This window comes from Pteropus alecto, unplaced genomic scaffold (genome assembly GCF_000325575.1).
Source record: "Pteropus alecto unplaced genomic scaffold, ASM32557v1 scaffold95, whole genome shotgun sequence".
NCBI classification, from domain to species: domain Eukaryota; kingdom Metazoa; phylum Chordata; class Mammalia; order Chiroptera; family Pteropodidae; genus Pteropus; species Pteropus alecto.
In genome coordinates this window covers 22,075,180-22,095,630 of record NW_006441071.1, presented here as the reverse complement: position 1 = coordinate 22,095,630, position 20,451 = coordinate 22,075,180, and the positions used below count along the sequence as shown (strand labels likewise).

At 39.1% G+C, this 20,451-nt stretch overlaps 1 protein-coding gene across 3 annotated transcripts in view; it reads right to left on the bottom strand.

Moving 5' to 3' along the window:
* The window catches only part of PCSK5 (proprotein convertase subtilisin/kexin type 5), a 404,343-nt gene that overhangs the window by 74,269 nt on the left and 309,623 nt on the right, over positions 1 to 20,451 (bottom strand). For all 3 annotated transcript variants that reach the window (XM_015594534.2, XM_025051431.1, XM_025051430.1), the window contains exons 21-24: positions 14,031 to 14,133; positions 7,987 to 8,123; positions 2,779 to 2,985; positions 1,656 to 1,724 (exon numbers count right to left, since the gene is read on the bottom strand). In XM_015594534.2, coding sequence (XP_015450020.1) covers positions 1,656 to 1,724; positions 2,779 to 2,985; positions 7,987 to 8,123; positions 14,031 to 14,133 — 516 coding nt within the window. The remainder of the gene's footprint in view (positions 1 to 1,655; positions 1,725 to 2,778; positions 2,986 to 7,986; positions 8,124 to 14,030; positions 14,134 to 20,451) is intronic.

Here is a 20,451-nt window from a genome sequence, read left to right as displayed (position 1 = left end):
CCTTATATTTACTTATTCCCTCTGCAAAATTGGTACATGCAGTGTTCTAAAATCCATGACAGAAATTCTTCCTTCTAAACCTTTTTACTGCTATTGTCCAGGTCCAAAGCCCCTCTGTAGTGTAGCCCTACCTTCTTATCTTTCTAAATTCCATGGAAACTCAAAGGCTCAAATCTCATCTTCTGGAAGCCTTCCTTGACCATTTCTGTGCCCAGGAATTTCCTCCTTCTCTAAATTCTGTCATTGCAAATGTTTGTCTACTTATTTAACAATTAATTTTAAGTAAGGGGGTCTCCACCTTACTTAAAATTTAAAAAAAATTGTATATGGTTTTCTCCCAAAACTAGGGGTTATAGCCATTTTAGTGAGAAAATGCTAATAGATTTTCATCGCCCACTTATGAACCAAGATAAGGGCACATTAACCTCGATTTTACTGACAAGATGAAGGTAAAGAGATCTTATGCAATTTGATTAAATTATTGAGTCATTGGTGATATAAGTACGGGCCCCAAATCTTAGGCTATAGTTATATGTCATACTTATTACCACATTTCCCAAATTAAAACAAAAAAGGATATTTTAAAACATTAGGTAAAAATGATTCTACTTTCTTTTATTCTCAATTAATGAACAAATATAATTTAGAATACTTAGATTTATCTTAGTTAAATTTCCATTCAAGATACTGATTAGAAAGGCAAAGAATTTGGCATCAAATACTCTTGAGACAAAATGATATTATATAAAATGCTATTTGTTTTCAGCCTGATAAAAGGCCCATAAACAAATTTGATTAGCGAAAACATCATGGAAACTCCATGAAGAAAAATTATTCCATCTATCTCTAGGTTAGGTTCCCTTTCAAAGATTCATAGACCCACATGGCAATTAGTTTCAATATCTTGCCTAAATTTACAGCAAGACACATTCCTGGAATTTGGTGGCTTCCCTCTTTTTCATTTTATATCCAATCCAATGGTGCTATGTGGGATAGACTTTCTCTACCACCCTCTCCACAGGAGAACCAGGCATGCCTGGGGGAAAATGAAGAGCCAGTGATGGGAATTAGAGAATTATATGAAAGATTGACAAATGCTTTTCCTTGTATTATGAGGACTTCAACTCACTGCCACCACATTTTTTTTTTTTCTCTAAGGATTGTCTTGGGCTTGAAACAATTTAGTCATTTTTGCAAAGGAAAACTCTCAAACTCCTAACAGGCTTTTGTGTTTTACATACTGAATGAGTTAGAGTAATTAGGCATTTCTTTGGTTGAGTTTCTTTCTCTCTCACCATTGTTCATCTTAAAATTTGTGACTTTGAAAAGCTAAGGAGAGGCCAAGTCTCAGGAATCTTGAAATATGGTTGCTGTAGATATCCTCTGCCAATTAACTAACAGCCAGAGAAAAAGATGCCTGTCCTTTTCTAAACTTGAATTTCATGAAGACAGGTGACCTATTCATTGCCTCAAAAGGGAGCATTCCTCTCTGCAACCCTGTATGCATGGGAGTGAGCCCACTTAATGGATATTGATGGTGACACTGATGATAACAACAATGACAAGAGTCCCTGCTGAAAGAATGACAGGATGAGGATGTGCGAAAATGGACAGAGCTATTTCAACTCTTTAGCCAACAAAGGAAGATGACATACCCAAGCCGCATCCCAGACATCCTTCTTCACAAGGTACACATTCTTCATAATCTGGGTCTTGAACTTCATCTATATAGTGAGAAGAGTGAAAAACAATTCATTTTCACTGACTGGAGACACATCAATTGCTATGAAAATATATTGGTGTGTAGCTTATTTTCAAGTAAGTCATAGAGCAATTATGAAATCCAAAACCATCATTAAGGATCTATGTATCCACATTTTTATCTCCACTAATTTAATTGATTAGCACAGCTTGACTGGGTGCAAATAGAACAAAATTAGATGATATGCCATGCAACATGTATTGAAGCTGGTAGATTTTATTTATTAACGAAATAAGTTCAGCTTCTGAGAATATGGAATTGGGTATATAAATGAACAGGGTCTATTTCGTTTTATCCGTTCTTCTAAATACTTTTTTAAAAAAGTTTAAATCCTATACTACATTAGTAAACATTAAGAAGAAAAAGAATGTGTTTTAATTATTCTAGAAATATCTTAGAGCTCTTTTTAGCACCAGATTAGGCATAATTCTTATGCAGAGCAGAGAAAGTCTGCAGTGTTCTTATATGGAAGACAACAATAACTGTAAGTGCTGTTTTAAATTTTCCATCTTCCCGTGTAAGATAAGGAATTGGGCAATAAGAATAACATGATTTACAGAACATTTTCATATTTTTGAGTAGTTGTAGGTAGGGTGATTCTCACTGGCTTCTCACAGCAAGTGCTTTTGTGCTATGAAGAAACGAAGCAAGGCATAGAGAAATCAGACTAATTTTCCCCAGAGTCTAGTAATTGAGAAGGAGAAAATTGTTCGCCAGGACTTCTGGATTCTAATCTAATTTTCTCTCTACCATACCCTGCTTGCAAACCCTCTACTCAAGATCAATATCTATGTGATTAGCTGCATTCCTATGCTCTTGGATTGCATCTGGGGAAACCCAGAGAACAGATGTGTGGGGCAAGAGAGAGGAGCAGCTGTGACTGTCCCTACATGATATATAGTCATACAGAGTCATCTCAGGCATCGACAGTAAACCAAGAAGACAGTCCAGGTCTGTGGGACATCTGGGGGTACCATTCCCCATGCCACCTCCTGGTGGCTCCAGAGCAGCCTTACCTTGTCCACACTCTAACTTCTGGCAGGTGTGGTTGGTGGGCACTATGAAGTAGCCACCCATGCACCGTGTGCAGATGTGTGCGCTGTGGCAAAGGTCGCAGTTGTCTGGGCAGGGCAGGCAGGTGTGCCCTTCAGCAGGGTAGTGCCCTACAGGGCAGCTCTCCCGACACTCGCCCTGGTACAGGAAGCGCTCCCGGCCATGCTTATCTGAACAGATTGAGGAACAACAAAAAAAGTGAAAATGTACACAATTAACCATGAAGCTAATATAACCTAAGATGTTTTATTAAAAAAGAGACATGACCGAGGGTTTAGGCTCCTTGGGGACTATTTAATAAAAAGTGCAGTATCTGTATCCTTGTAGTTGAAAAGTTTTCCTAGGGCTCCTTTCCATATCTGTGGAAGCTTGAAGACCTGGGGCTATAGAAATCTCATGAGAATAAACAAACACTTACCGATAGACATGACAGTTTTAAGACAGTCCAATTTTTAAGAATGATTTTGAATTCGGTTATCAAAATTACTCACTTGCTTTAACTAAGCTCTGAATTTTTGCACAGCTGCCATAATGGCAGCCTATTGAAGTATGAGACCAAACACACCTCTTTGACTCCTTTACGTGCATTCCTGAAAGTTCCTGAGCTTCTGTCAAAACTGGACTCTACAAGGAAAGAATCAGCAGTATCCCTAGCATGAGACTAAGGGAATTTGCTCCTGGACGAAATAGATAATTCTAATCAGTTACAAACAATTGCAATTAATGAAAATGAATTATAATCAGTTGCAAAAATATATATTAAAGAACAAGATTAATATGGATGCACATAGAGGTTCTCTACCCCCACTTTCCTAGAGTTCTTGTTTGTGCTGAGTGTTTAGGATATCTATTTTTGAATCAGATCTCAATATATTGCTGTGTAGCTTATTTTCAAGGAAGTCATAGAGCAATTATGAAATCCAAAACCATCATTCAGGATCTATGTGTCACCCACATTTTTATCTCCTTCATTAATTTAATCGATTAGATCAGCTTGATTGGGTACAAATAGAACAAAGTTGGACTATATGCCATACAATTTGTATTGAAGTCAAGTTGGTAGATTGTATTTATTATGCCATATGTTCTGACCTCTGAAGAATAGCTGATCAGTGCTACCCTAAATAACCGGGGTCTAGTGTTCACTCATCATGCCATCTACCACATGAAGATCCAGAACCATTGAACTTCAAAATGCAAGGCTGCTGAATTTGTGACTAAAGATAGCATTGACCCTGTGTTGCAAGTTCAGAAACTGAAAGTGAATATAATATTAGATTGAACCACATGAAAGTGCCAACATTCGACTATTTTTTTTTACCCATAAACTCATGAGTCTCAAATGGTTAAACCCCATGTTTCTTATTTAATTAAAATCCTCATTCAAATACCATTTAAAAACCACAGCCTTGGATTATGGTCTCTGAAGCTACCACTTTTCTAATGGTGATTTCATGCCAGAAGTCTGCTGGTTCCTGTAGGAACAAAGAAAAGAAAGAGGTGGTGGAAGAAAGTGTCTGCTGTCTCCACATTTGACTTAGAAGAACATTATATCTTAAAGGAAGGAGTGTTTGGGAGGATGTAATGTGCATTTGGTAATTCTACAGTCAATGTTGTGGAGCACAAAACCCTGATCTGCTAGAACCTGGAATCTCAAGAGACCACAAAAGGGTCAACCTTCTAAGTTATGTTCTTCTCTCAGATAGAGGTAGGAAGATCTGAGGGAGAAGACTAGTCTCTCTCTATCTAGCAGTTTTGATTCTCCATACCTTCACATGACATCAATTCAGGATCCAGAGGCTTGGGGGAAGCCTGGCATAGAGTGAGCTCTAAATACGTATTTGCTGAATGATTGAGTAAGTGAGTGAATGACTGAGTGAGTGAGTGAATTAATTTTTGGCAATATTCCTATTTTTCTAATATATCCAACTGAATCTTAAAAATTAAGGATAATGGGTTTGGATATCAGAGAAAATATGCTCCCATCCCATTTTTATTGTTTAGAAATGGATTTATTATTTGGACAGATTTAGATATTATAATTTGGATTTAAAGGACAGAACTTTGAAGGGTCTTACTATTTAAAATACATGGACCCTGTAAAAGGAGGTCACTTGATGTATTGGCCACAGCCAGCTTTCCCCATAGGTTTGGTCTAAGATTATGCCAAGATTTGGTCATTTTTCTAATAGCCTGAGTCACATGGCAGCTCCCTAGTTTGGGCTGATAGTTTGGATACTCCATTGATTTAAATACCATGCATAAATTTTGGACTACTTGCCCAGAGTCTCAGAATTTAAATATAATGATATGTAGGAGAAGCTGGTTCTAGCAGTAGAAGGGCAGATATTTTTGTTAGGTGCCAAACTTTCATGTGATAATCTGAGACAAGAGTTAGAGTGCAAGGAACTCTAAAAGAGGTTCAGATTGGCTTTCATTTATACTGAAGATTAATTAACTGTATCCATGTATCTCTTGGCAGTCGATTTTTTAGAAGAGAAGGGGGACCAATGTGAAGACATTGGATGTCTCCAGGAGGAAAGGAAGATCAAAGGTTGAAGGCATGGGGGCAAAGGATTGGTGGAAAGGATGAAAGAAAGAAAGGCTGAGAGACTCTGAAAATAAACTTTATGACGTTTACTTCATTATTTCACTTATTGTAGCTGTCGTATGATTAGTTGAATTTAGCTTTGGGTCCAGTTTGGAGGAGGATAAGTCTGGAAGAAAATTAAGAGTGAATCTTCATCAACATAGCTGGAGATCTGCATGTCCAAAAGAATTCAGACCTAAATCTTAACAAAATTACAATTAACTAAAGGGCAAAATTTCTACAGATTGATGGAAAAGATTTATATGTGTGGATGGGACTCCCTAACCAGAGGTTTTCAGCCTTTATGACAGCCTAATGATACAGAACTGCATCAGTTCAATCATCTATGTTCTTTAGCACAGAACTATGGACATCATGCTCTTAATAGGAGAGAACCCTGCTAATCTGAGCTCGCTCAGCAATACCCTCTCTAGGAAGCTTCTTTGGCTCACTACAGCTGAAGATGGGTTTTCTCTTTTCACTTGTGGTAGGATTTCTACCATATTTGGTTTTTAATGTTTTCTTATTTTATAACACATGAGGATAAACTCCTGTTTGACTGCAAACTCCTTGAAGGCAAGTATGCTATCATTGATTGCATTTTCCATGGCAACTTGTACATGGGAGGGGCACAATAAATTTTGATTAACATAATGGATTAAACATATAGTTTCAAACAGAAAATACATTAAAAACATTGAAGGATTTTATATATGGATTAGGCCAAATAGCTGTAGGATACTTAGAACATTTTAGACATTTGTTTAGCATTCAGGCTACTCCTTAATTTTGCACTATGTATGAAGAATTAGTGTGTTTTAAATCTGAAAGGGATTTTGGATGCCATCTTATCTATGCTTCCTTCTTTTATAAACAAGGAGAGACTTAAAGAAGTGAAGTGACTGATTTAGTGTCTTCTAGTTCATTAGTAACAGAACAGGAACTAGAACTCAGGTTTTCTGACTGCTGGTACTGATGTTCTTTCTACTGAATCATTCATTCAGTTATATTGTGTGCCTTCCATATGCCAGACACTGTGCTCAAAATACAGCAAAAAACCAGGTAAAACCATTCAGTACTCTTATAAGGCATAGAGTCTTAAGGACAAGATTGATATTAAGTGCGAGGAGGCCTATAAAGTGGGAAGTGCAGAGCTCGAAGGATGCTCTTTGGAAGGTGGCCTAACCTAGACAGAGAGGGTGGAACAGCCCTCACTGAGGAAATGACATTGAAACTGAGACCTAAAGGATGAATAGAAAGAGGTCAGGCAGATAAGGAGTTCAGAACATTTCAAGTGAAGTCTTTGAACAGCTAGAGAAACTCAAATGCCCATAGGAATAAGGAGGTACAGACAATGATAGTAGTAGTAGCAATAATAAAAAAAAGAATTAACATTTATTGAGAACTTCCTATGTGCCTAGCCCTAAGTGCTTTATTATTTTATTTCATTTAGTCTTATTTTATTTTCAAAATCCTAAAAAGAGGCAACCGTTGCCACCATCTCATAAATGAGGAAAGAAACAGAATGAGCAGGCTAGAGATAAAATTTGACATAAATGTATTCTGTTTACAAAAAACACAAAGAAATAATTTTAATTTATATGAAGAAATGTGTTATTTCCCACTTTTCTACAAATGCATTATGCTCTTATTTTGTTCTTTTTCTTGGTTTTATTACAAGTAAGGATAAAGATAAATAATTCTCTTTCACCAGAAATGCCATGTTAAGTGTGATGACGGTGGTAACTGACAGCCTCAGGATCAGTGAGACAACTGGGAGTGATGGGGACTACGGAGAAATGGCCTCTAGTCAATTACTTGGGGGATGAAAGCCCAGTGTTGCCAGATCTTCCAAGTATTTAAGAGAAACAAAAAACCCAGGTTTTTAATTGTCCCAGTTTCAAAATTTGATCCAAATTTTAAAAGTATTATGTAGGTCAAATAGAGTATGAATCTGTCCAACATAAGATCAGAGTTGGGGGACAGGCATGTGAAGGGAGGCTGGAGAGGAGTCAATGGTCAGACCGCAGAGGACCTTTAAGATTATAGAATATAATTCAATGACATCAGAAATTTTGAGTTGTTAAAACTAGGACAGAGAAGGTCATATTTGTGTTTTGAAATGGTTACTTTGTTCTGACAAGGCTTTGACAACTTCTAAATGGCATAGCTCAGGGCTGAGGAGACCCTGACACAACCTCTATTACAATATTTCTCTTAAAGACTGAATGTGTCTGCCTTAATTTCCTAGCTTTTCACTTTTACCTCAACAAATCTTAGCTTTACTGTCTATCTCTTGTCTGACATCTTGTTTGCATGCCCTTTCTTTCTCCTTCTCTGGAAAGACATCTCTTAGCTTTTCTCTTATCTCCTCAGGGGCAGAGTCTGTGTCTACAGTAATGTAAACTTGTGTCCTGACAATAAGCAGAAACTTCCAGGTTGTAAAAACTTTCTAATGAACAGCTGTCTAATCTCAACCCCTTGTTCTCAGAGATGAAGCTTCTGAATCAAACCAAATAATGTCCCACAGTAGAACAGGTTTGAGGCAACAAAGAACAAGTGAGCCATCAGACTTCCTCACCTACTCCACAAGAGGTGCAGTTGGAAAGCTCATTCCCTTGGCATTCTTGGCAGGTGAAGTGGCATAGATGGCATTGGTTCATAAATTTAAATTTGCCTGAGGGACAGTTCAAAACGCAACGGCCGTCATCAAAAATCCTAGAGGAAAAACAGACTTTTAGAGTTTGTAAGGATGACTTTCGGAAATAGCCTTAAGTATTAGAACATGTGGTATTCGTGTTTCGCTACACAAACTTAGTTTCGTTGTTCCAGAAACAAGGGGGATATCTGGGACTGATCATCCTAGACCATGTGGAATATTAGTCACGTACCCATCCTTGGCCCAACACTTGGACCCAACAGCAGACATGCCAGAAACTGGCTGGGGATGCAATCCTGAGTCTGGTTCCAAATAAGCTAACCAGTGTCTACAGGGATTAAACCCATATTGGAGGCCCCAGCCAAACCCAGCCCATAGTTGGATGATGGTCTTTGAACTTTCAAGACACTAAATGGGACTTTGAATCCAGAAGCCTTGGAGAAAATATTCTTCTTTTAGTTATCAGCATGCCCACACTTTGCAAGGGAAATGTCAACTCCAAGGGCTCTCGAAGGGTAAAACAAAGCTCTATCCTGTAGCTTAGGTGAGATTTATAAACTTGGCCTGTGCATATGGCAAGTAATCAATGAACTCTGAATCTGAGTGTCATTTTTGCAAGTGTTTCCTAATGTATAGGGTACAGTCTCTATTTTCTGACTGTGTTTGTAGTCATCTACAAGGGCACCACAGATAAGTTAGCATGTGGGCTTCTAAACCTTTGGTTTTATACATGTACGATAGATATCATAATATCATAGTTACTATTTTTGTAGTTTTGCTTCTTTTTTTTTTTCCTTTGTAAAATAATCCCAAAAGCAAATGTAATGAAGTAAATCATAGCCAAGAATTTTGCTCAGAAAAAAATCAGTTTCCCAAGTGCAAGAGTTAGATAGGTAATGTGAATAGATGATGTGAGCTGAGGGGCTCAACCCCCAGAGTTTCTAACCTGTGGGTCCTGAGGGGAGGAAGCTAAGAATTTGTATTTTTGACAAGTTCCTGGGTGACACTCATGCTGCTGGTCTAGGGAACACACTTTGAGAACTGCTGCTCTACCTTCTGCTCACTGATCGTCTAGATTACTATGGAATTTGCTAAATGATTCCTAAATAATTCAGGCGGTGCCAAATTGGTGTTTCATAGAGCTTATTTAGAGTAACAGTTGTATCAGTTGGAAGGTTAATTGAGCCCCTGAGGGCATAGTGCTGGCACTCAGGCCTGGGAGAGTTAAGGGCCTGCCAGCAAAGATAGGATATTTTTTTCTCTCTACCACTTCTCTTTATTCAGATTGGATGTCACACGGAAAGCCAGGGGTAGGCCTCATGCAGCTTGTTCCTGGGGTGGCACTGGCTTGTCTAAATCCCACTGTTTCCATAGCTAGAGCCACTCCTAAACTGGGGATAGGCATTTCAATATCAGGCTTGTAGGAAATAGGTGTGGGGCAAGGCATCCTGGATAATGTGTTACTTGCAGTCTTCCATCTTGTTTTTACTCCCTGAAAGTCTGTGTCATTTGTATCGGTTTGGAAACAGAATGGGATTAAAGCCAACAGCACAAGACACCTCATTCTCATCTCCTCAGGTTCTGGTCACCACACCCAGCTCCACTGGAGGGAACAGTCTCTTGGCCTACTACACAGTGTGTTGTCCAGCCCTAAACAGACACTCACACACATCTGGTTGTCCATGTCAAAACAGATCCCCTGCACCGTGGTGTATAATGAGAGGACTATGTTCCCAGCCCAGACTTTTAGTTGATGGCACTAATGCCAACTGGGAATATCTTGGCCCCACCCTGCCTCTGCTTTATGGGCTAGAAGATGTTTCAAGGAATAATTTGGATATGGTTAGTTAAAGAGACAAAAACAAAACAACCTCCCTTTGAGAAAAACTGTGCAAGAGCTTTCTCAAGTTTTTAAATAAGGAAGCTACTTGATGCTCTGCAGAAGGAGAGAATGGAATATGTTTATTGGTGAGGATTCATTTTCTTGCTAAATTCAGTTGAAAATGGGACAGAAAGTACATCATCATTTTGTCCTTTAAAGAAAGAGATGACAGATTGGTTTAGGAGGAAGTTGTTTCTTTTGAGAGTGGCGATCTAATACTCTCGATGATGGGAACCATTTAAAATCATCCAGAAACTAGGGTGGGGTGTGGGGGCTGAAACAGATAGTGTAAAATTCCATGTTTATATGGGGAAGGGGCTGATTTTTTTTTGCTTGAGGGCTTGATTTCTAATAAGTACCAAGCACACAATTATGCTTTAAATCACCTCTCTCTACCTCGACCCTAAGGAAAGCACAGGTGATATACCCGGTCTTTGTAAGAACATAATTCTTTCTAAAGTTTGAAAGATCTAGAAAACAGTCATGCTTAAATGCAGGCACTGAATTACATCCTCCCCTGCACCCCTCCCCTCCCCAAGAAAACTTGCTAAAGAACATGAAGAAAAGTACCATTTCAAATCTGTTGGTGGAACAGATTTTCACCAACACCAGCAAATCTTCCCTAATGGAGGAGAATAGAGGCCTTGCTCTGGGCTTCATAGGACTGCTGAAAATTTTCTTTAAAGCCAGCACAAGCTGACTCTGGGACCACCAGACATTCAATTTGTGGATTTCTGAGACACTCAGGCAAGCTAATCTCTATAGGGGAAGCACTTTTCTCCTCAAGTCACACATGCCATTTGCTTTTTTTTATAAGCAGTGAACCATTCCAGGTCCAACAGGGCTCATGGAAAAGAAGAAGGAGGCAAAACCAAGTGCTAAAGACGAGTGGGGTGTGTGTGTGTGTGTGTGGTGTGTGTGTTGTGTGTGTGTTGTGTGTGTGTGTGAGAGATGCGGACTGGAATGAAAGAGGTGTCAAGTCAGGGTTAGTTGGTCCTCTGTGCTGATTGTTGGTTTGGCCTAACTAAAGCCATTACAAAGTCACTTAATGAAATTTCTTGGTACTTTAATGTTTTAACAAAAAGTCTTTTTTCCCCTGAATTCAATGAGACGGATCAAATAAAACATTTGAGGGTGGGTCAGAACTAATTTTAAAATGCTTTTAATTAGTTCTTTGACTGTAACTTTTCCAGGACTGGATTGGGAGATTAGCTTGGACACTGAGGACCATGACATTACAGAGTTATCTATGCATGTTCTATAGAAGAGGCAAACTTCCTTTAAGTTTTCAATTGCCTTTAAGGAGCTAAACCTAAAGGTTGGAAATGTAAAGGGAAAACTAGAAGCTGAAGGGAGGGCTTTCTAAATTTGTATTTCCTATAAAACAACTTCAGGGTTAAATTATTTTTTAAAATTTACTATGGAAAAATTTAAACATATATAAGATAAACATACATGCAAGACATAACAGTACCCCTCCTCTTATATTCATCACTCAGCTTCAACAATTGTCAACACACAGTCAATCTTATTTCATCTCTATCCCCACTGATTTACTTCCCTTCCATATTGTTTCGAAGCAAATCTCCTTTAGAGTTGAACTTCATTCTGCTGGGACTGGAAATATCCAAAAAATTTAAGAATAGGAAGAAACTTGGAGACCAACTGTCCTGTGTATTTTGTTTGTCTCCCCTTACCCCTGGCCCAGATCCATTTTCCCGCATTATGTTTGGTGCTGTCTTGGAAGTGTGCCCACTGGGGACTGCATCTCCAAGCTAGTTCCCTTACTTGTGAGTGATGTTTCCCATTGGGCACCAGTTAGTTTCAGATAGGAAACACCAGCAGGAGATCTGAGGGTGGGAGGAGAGATTGGGATATTTATTCCTCTTGGAGTCACAACTCTGCTTCTTTCTTCCATGATTTTGAAATGGCTGTGTCCCCTATAGCTCCAGTTTCTATAAGGCATCTCCTGTTCTATGGTTGCAGCTTTGGCTTCAGGCCTAGTGTGTTAAAACTGCCCCACTATTGCTTGTCCCTGAGTGGCTCACCATCCCTTAACTTTGACCTCTTGAGATACCTATAAGAATTTATGGGCCTTGTGCCTAACTCAGAGCTGGATATAAACTAAGGGCTCAAGACTGCCTTGAATGGACCTGATTCCACTCACAGAAATACTTTGGGAAATTCAGTGCTGCCCTTTCAAGAACAAATAAGTCAACATCACTGTCTTTTAAAATAGTTTCTTTCACCTCATCTTCTCAACCCCCTTCCAGGAAAATGCAGACAAGAAAAGAAGTCAGGTAGTTTATTGCCATGATACAATGCCCTTTCTTGGACATATTTGCAAGTAATTGACATCAAGGAGGAGAGATGGGGAAAGAAATGGAGTGCTCAGGAGATGAGGAGAAAATTTTTCCTGCGGAATAAGATTTCCTTAGGAGGACACCCTGGTTCAAGATCCATACAGATGTTTTTCTTTCTTCAAAAGCTAAAGCATGGGCTTTAGCTTGAACTTAAATAAGTTCAACTACCTGAATGGCCCCGGGGGTGTACACTTACAGATGTTTTTCTTTCTTCAAAAGCTAAAGCATGAACTTAAATAAGTTCAACTACCTGAATGGCCCAGGGGGTGTACAGCTGATCTTTTACCAATTTTTTAATTTATGGTAGTAGAATTGTTTTCCTCACTTCTGGTAAGTCTGAGACAATCATGACTTCTGCAATGTACACTGGATGATGGTAGCTCCCTTATTAAACAAATGCTAAAATGTCCCCTTAGTTCAAAGAAGTGTGTAGTTTGATTACTAATGTGATGAGAAGTTAGAGGAGAAATTAGATCCATTTTTAGAATGCCGTCTGTATCTAACAGTATGCTCTGAAGTTGCTTTAAAGCAAGTTTAATATTTAGAGGCATAAATATCTTAAAGAGACACTTGGAAGGTGTTATCACAGTTATCATTGAGAATTCTTAAGACTATTCTTTTGTGTCTTCATCCCTCCCTCCTTTCCTCACTGCCTTCTTTTCTTCCTCTCTCCCTTCCTTCTTTCTCTTTTGAGGGAGCTATTTGGAGAGCCAAGCTCATGATATTGATTACCTACTTTATCAAGTTCAATGAAACACACATTTATTGAATCGTTGCTATATGCTGATCACTGTGGGGGGATAAAGAGACAAATATACCACAGTTCCTACACATGATATTACAGGCCTGAGGAAGAATTAGATGAAATGACCGTTGTGTAAGGTGGAAGGAACATCCATCCTAGAGATTCACCTGCAATGGGAGCAGCCTCGTCATACTGGTCTGGGGAGAGACTCTGCTTCCTATGCATTTAGCAGAGCAGTGAGGAGGCCATTCGAACATTCAGTCAGCCAACAAATATTAAGTGCTAGAATCAGAGGAGTGTTGACTAAAAATACAGTAGGCTCCCAACTCTCTTCATTAGATAATCCCAGCATATTAGCAGAGATACTCATCTCATTCAGATACTTTCTATTTCCTCATTCATTCAGCTATCACACATTTATTGAGTTCTTACTATTTTCCTAGCACTATGATAGGTTATAGAGACACAAAGATGAGTATTTCAAGGGATGTACAGTCTAATGAAGAGATAGCTTTGTAAATGAATGTCTTACAATGTCACAGTTGCTCTTAGGGAAGTTTATACAGAGCACAGGGGGACATAAAGGGAGAGAGGTTAATTATACTGGGAAGAGGTAAAAAATGCCTTCATAGAACAGTTTACCCATGAACTGATTCTAGAAAACGAGCAGATATTTGCTCAGCAGATGGAGATGACTGAGTTATGGGTGTGCAGAAAGGGATGAAATTCCAGGCATCAAAGGCACCATCATCTTCATCGATGAGAAAGCCCCACTAGTGTCCAGGATACTGATTCATGCAGTGGGTACCGGGCATCATGGGGAGAAGGTGCTACAGAGGTAGGCTGTGGTCAGACTACAGAGGGTCACGGTGTCACGAGAAGGACTTTTTCTTTCTCCTTCAGGCCCAAGGGGTACCTTTCTCTATCCTGCAACCCGTGAGCTCTCAACCATAGGAGATACTGAGAGACTACTCACCTTGTGACAGGACAGCGAGTGCAGTTCTCCTGAGTCGGCCCCCAACACTTGGCACATGAGGCTTCACAGATCTGGCAGTGGCCATGCTCATCAATGTATTCTCCTGGGGAACAAAATCTAGTTGTTTATCTCATTTCTACATGTCAGTGCTGCGTGGGCTGTTAGTCTGAGAGCAGCCAGATCTCTGTGGCTGCCTAAAAGCAATGGAGACAACACAGAGAGAAGAGACCTCAAATGGCTTTAATTGCCAGTCCTAAATTCTGACCTTATAATAACAACTGCTCCTCTCCCAAGGGCCCTGAAAGTTGGAACCTCAAAAAGTTATGAGGCAATGACATGATTTTGGATCTAGTCAACATGTGTTACAGATTTTATAAGCAGAGAGAAGCCAAGGGGGGCTTCCTACAGGACCCCTTTATTGAGCTTCTACTGACTTAACTGTTAAAGGCTAAAGGCTTATGGCCTATAGAGATCCCAGTTATAGCCTTGGCTCAAGTCAGGCAACAAGCCAGACCCACCCAGGTCTTGTCCCGTCACTCTGGGATGGATAGTGGTTGCTAGTCAAGAATGGGAGTTGAAGCTTGGCTGACATTTGACAGATGTCAGCCGCATCTCACCCTGAAAGAGTAACAATGAAAGGATAGCCAGAGAATTCTTCATTTAATTGGAAAGCTTATCTTTCCCAAGAAGAAAAACACACATATAAGGCCTTTCCACAGAAGCAAGTCTAGCCTCACAAACCTCTTGTGAACATTTAAAATTACACCCATGGCAAAGGTGGTGGATAGAAGCTAACCTCACTGAAGGTGATTCCAATGATGGGTCTCTACTCATTGAATTCTACCCTCTACTCATACTACACTCATTGTCTCTTCTCATTAAAGAAATTGACAAGTTCCTGCAGTCTGATCCAAAGAACCACTTTGTGTGGTGTAGACACTGCTCACGCTCACGAATTATAGATTCAGATTTCAGCAGAGGCACAACTTTCATTTGCCTTCCACTGCAACTTTCAGAGCCCCGTAAGCATGTCTGAACATTGTCAATCTGATATACAGCCAGAGTGAGGTAGCAGGATTCAACCATGGTTTAATCATGTTGCATTTCTGAAACTCTACGATTCGCTGCCTGGTTTACTGTAGTTGCATGGAAAAAAGCCATGGAAACACAGACTTGACTGGTAAGGAATGGAGGAAAGTCCACCCCTCTGCCTTTTCCCATAACTTTACTGACTGAGTACACTGGGTAAGGTAAATCTTACATATAAAAATCTACTCGCTATCACTAAACCACAAAAATGAAAATGAAGAGGCAGCTAGAGCTTGTCCTTACATAAAACAAAAAGCCTTTCATGTAGAGTTATTCATTTTGTTAACTAAAGGGGAAAATTACGTATTTAGAGCAATGCAAGTATCTAGCAGTGGCATACCCTGCAAAGCCTTGACTCTGCTTTTCTGTGTCTTCCAGTTGTTACCAAGGTACATTGTGGACCAGGAATCCGAAATATAATTTTTAGAATGGGACTGTGGTTCTTAGCTCAGGATTTACTCCCAGAAGCCTTAGGCCTAAAAGAGTGAATAACCACTCTAGGAGCAAAACATGCAGATGTTTGAGTTGTTCATCGTACAAGGTGCCTGCCCAAGCAGTCAAGTGGATGTGGAAATCCAGCCTATGTTCATCTCACCAAGCCATGCACTCTGGTCTTGCCTGCCTCTGCCTTTGTGTGAATTTTTACTAATTCACACAAAGGTGTTAGAATAGACTAATTGCATTCTTGATAATCAGCAGTCTCAAAGCGGAAAAAAAAAACTAGGATTTCTGTCTAGTAGGAGTGGTGATTTCAATTTGGGACTGTCTCACACAATAAAGGCCTCATATTTATGCAGCCTTCTTTTTATTCAGACTACCCTATTCCACCTCTTAATTTTTGCCCTTGTGTAATCTCTTCCACTTTTGTCATAGGAGGCACAACCAATTGAGCAATGTGATTATCAGTCCAGGCACCAGCACGACAAAGAGCAGAGGATCTGGGGTAGACATGGTAGGAAGAAGTAAATCTTGCCTACATTGTCAACGCTAATAATTTGTGTTTAGGTGTTAGTACTGGTGTGTATAGAAACTGACACAGGTATTCATTTCTCTTTATTCTTGATATCCACCCATCTTAACCTCCATGGTATAATAGATCCAATGCTAGAGTAGAATTTTAAAGTAAATACGTACTGCTCTGCTAAATTGAATGCTACTGAGATGGTTTGGAGTTATACGATTCTAAACCCAAGGTTAATCAAAGGTTTTTCAGATATTACTGTGGAAATTTTCAATTCTCCTTTGTCTTTTGTTTGCCTCTTCATTGGCTTCTATAAGACAGCAGTTGGCAATGATACCTGAGCCTTGTACTTCCTCGATCTGCTCAACTGTAATGGCCTCTATTGGCACTCACAAAGATATGATCACTTTAGATATAATCATTACTCTGAATTGCCCCAACTCAGATTTCAAATACCGCCTCCAAACACAATGATGTTCTTATGCTCCACTATGACTGGTTCACCCCACTTGATCATCTTTTCATTCATCTTTCTAGTTCCCTCTTGCATTTCTCACTGGAACTGGGTCAAACCTTCCCAAGACCCAAGTTCCACCCATTCTTTCTCAGAAGATTACCTCACTACCTAACTTGCTGATACGATATTGAGTTTCCTCAGTATCCCTTTTCTTAGTGTCAAAATTCCTTTCTATCTTCTTGACTGTTCACTTGTCTCTTGTGTCTGAGAAAGGTCCATTTTTCCTCCTGGCCATTGTCAAATCTCCATCTAATGCTCTTAATCTTTCCTTGGGATGTTTTTCCACCAGTCTCCCTGTCTCCTGTCTTTTCTTCATGTTTCCTATCACTCTCTGATCTACAAAAGTTCTCCCCAGTCTAAAACACTTTTCTTCCTGATAAGTGACCCTTAAAACGTGTTTTTCTCCCTTCTATCATTTGGTAACAAAATGGAGAAAACCTCATAACCTTGAAGTTTATGTAAGAAAGTCAGCATAGGACAGCTTAACTGCTCCTCTCTCAAGTCTGCCTGCCTCTTAGCTTTAGAGCAAACTCTGGCTTTGGAACAGATGAGAATAGAAGGACTTGCCCCAAATTTCATATTTATGAAGATGTCCAATAACTTACATAAACAACTGCCCCCAGCCCTTGCAGGCACAAGTTTTCTGCTGCAAAGTTGAAACCAAATAAGCCAGATTCCAAGGACACAGTAAAGTGGTTTTTTGGTTGTTGGAGCAGCAAATTCTTCTCATCTGTCTTTATTGCACAATGAAGCTGAATGTTTATGACAAGAGCGATACACAAAATTCTTCTAAAAAATCACTTTTAGCACAGACATCAGGGGCCAATATATTTTGTTCTCCACCTCATCCTACAAGCTCTTCCTTCTGGTGTCTTCATCTATTATTATTATGTCCAAATTGTCTTTCTGCTGTGATCAAATTTTTTTCATTCCCCTTTTAGTTGCTTTCTCATCTCATTCTATAGTAGTTAAAAGGATATTGAAGAAGCGGTGTCCCATGGGAAAAATGATATCTCTAAAGTTGAAGACAGCTTAAAAATTAATATTTGTAAATTTAAAAAATTGTAAGTGACATGCCCTGCCTATTCCACCTCTTGATAACATTGCGGCATGTGTTTGTATCAACAGGTCTAAGTTACGAATAAACTTTATGAAACCATCCAGAATTCGTAAACATATAACATGTAAACAGATAGCTTATGATGTTTGTGTCTAAAACAATTTTTTTTTCTTATAGCAAGGGTGGTTAGTAAGAGAAGATGGGAGGAACATTTGATGAAAAATCAGCCATTTGATTTTTGATCTGGTTATTTCAGTGAGTAACCTTGGGGTACTAAATTACCTGTAGACTTCTATTTATGTGCCTTATCACACAGATGCCAGGCATTACAGAATGTCACTTTCCTGAATGACTACAACCACAGATGCTAAACAAATAATACAGTCTCTCTGCAAGGATGCCAATACTTAGTTTCTAACTTAAGATACCACTATGTAAAGACAGTTTTCGTGAAAAGAAATTCATACATTACTTTCCACCAGCTACAATAAATACTCAGTTATACTTTCCATTAGTTATATACTAATGAAATAATTCAGTTTTTTAAAGCATCATTAAACGTGAAGTTTTATAACAAGTTTCAAAATATGAGGCCTTTCACTGAGACTGCAACATCTTCAAAGTCTATATAATTATTCAGCCTTAAAAAGGAAAGGCATCCTGACATATGCTACAACATGGATGAACCTTAAAGACATTCTAAGTGAAATAAACAAGTCACAAAAGGACAAATATTGCATGATTCCATTTATACGAGGTACCTAGAGTAGTCGAATTCAGTGGGACAGAAGTAGTATGGTGGTTGCCAGGGGCTAGGGAAGGGAGAAATGGGGAGACATTGTTTAATGGGTACAAAGTCTCAGCTGGGGAAGATGAAAAAGCTCTGGAAATGGATGGTGGCAGTGGCGCTATAATGTAAATGTAATTAATGTCATAGAACTGTATGTTAAAATGATCAATTTTATGTATATTTTACCACCACACCACCACCAAAAAAAAAAAAAAAAAAAAAAGTCTGCATGTTGAGTTTGTTCCTTTACAGGCCAAACTTATTTTTAACCAAGAAATTCAAGATTGTCTGCCCTTTGAGATGGATCCAAACAGCACCAACCATCTCGAGGGAGTCAGTTTGTTGAATTGAGGCATAGGAAATCTGTGAGAATAGAACTAAATGAATAAATGGATAAAGCTTGTGATAATAGAGACATCTGGCAGATGGAACACTGTGCTTTTTATCGGGATCTACAAAGGCTGAGTGAACATCAGGCAGCTAGAAGGAGAGTTCTACTTCCACAGACTGGAGGTGTCTGGGGACCACCGCTCCTCTATCTCATCTTCTCAACAACTTCCTTTTTTCCTCCCCCACAGGATTTCTGATTGACAGGACTTATCCTTCCTGGTCTCATTGCTTTTTCATTCTTAGGCACTAGGGTTCATCCGTGTGGTTTGTGTAGATGCCTTGAAACACTAATCTGACACTCCCATTGGTTGGCACTCCTGCAAAGAAGGTGGACCAAAAATCATGGGTCTAACACATTTGCAAATGTTTAGCTTCCTTCAGTCTGCACATTGTCTCAAGAGCAAGGAATTAAGAGTTGATCCTTTGTGTTTCTACTGTTGTTTTGGGCTCTGACCACAGTCAGGCTGCTAAAAACATATATCTAAAGTGAAGTCCTGGCCAACACCCCTGAATGTAGTGGTGACGTAGCAATCACACAGGCTCCGATTCACTGACATCTACCATGTTACAAATGCTGTTCTATGTAATGTTTACACAGACCCTTTTATAAATGAGAAACCGAGGCTCAGAGAGAGAAAAAATCTTGCATAAATTCATTGAGCTAAGCAAATGACAGAGTTGGGTTGTGACCCAGGTGTGTCTGAGCCTGAACCTGAGCCCATGCTCTTTCTCTAATTTTTCCCTGGTACAAATTCATTTCTCCTTTCGCTGTTCCAAGTGGCTTTGCTATTTATAAGACAGAACCAAGCACGTGCTTTGTCTAAACCATTTGACGAAGTAAGGGTATGAAAAAGGAATTCTCTGTGAAAATAAACTTTGAGCAGGCATATTGCACAAAGCATATTTACTCTAATGATTGAATATAACCTCCAAATTTATTTTCTCTGAAAATAGGCTGCCATTTATTAAAAGGTGATTTTATTTATCAAATTGGGATTTTACAAGCTGTTTGCTCTGTCCACTAGCTTAGAAGCTCCTAAGAGGAACCCAAAAATGTTTTTTTGAATGAATAAAAATAATTGGTTGGAATTGTGCACAAGGATTTTGTGTTTAACTGCTGTCTAAAAACAAAATAAACTGGCTCTTCAGAAATAACATAACCAGAATTATAGTAACCTCTTTCTGGTCCCCCGATTTATATGAAAATCTAGTATAGATGGATTGGTTCCTGTATATCTTGTCCTCAATTAAGAGAATTTTGCATTGCCTCTATGTTAGTGAAAAGTCACTCTAAGTCCTAGCTTAGGAATGCAAAAATTAAAAAGGCACCAGTTGGTTGCAAGATGAGACACAAGGGGAATCAAAAGGCCTGGATGTGATTGTTATCTGCAATTAAACAAAACAATTTACAAAGCCTATCATTGAATCTGTGAATGAAGAAAATCATGAACACTTTCCCATAAGAAAGCTATCGTAAGTGGAAATGCATTTATTGTCTATCTGAGATGTGTAAAATATCTCGACAGTCTCTTTATTTAGTGAGCTGTTGTTGCTATTCCCGGAAGTGAGCCTAGAATTTTTACAGGTTCTCTAGTGCACTCAATTCCTTTACTC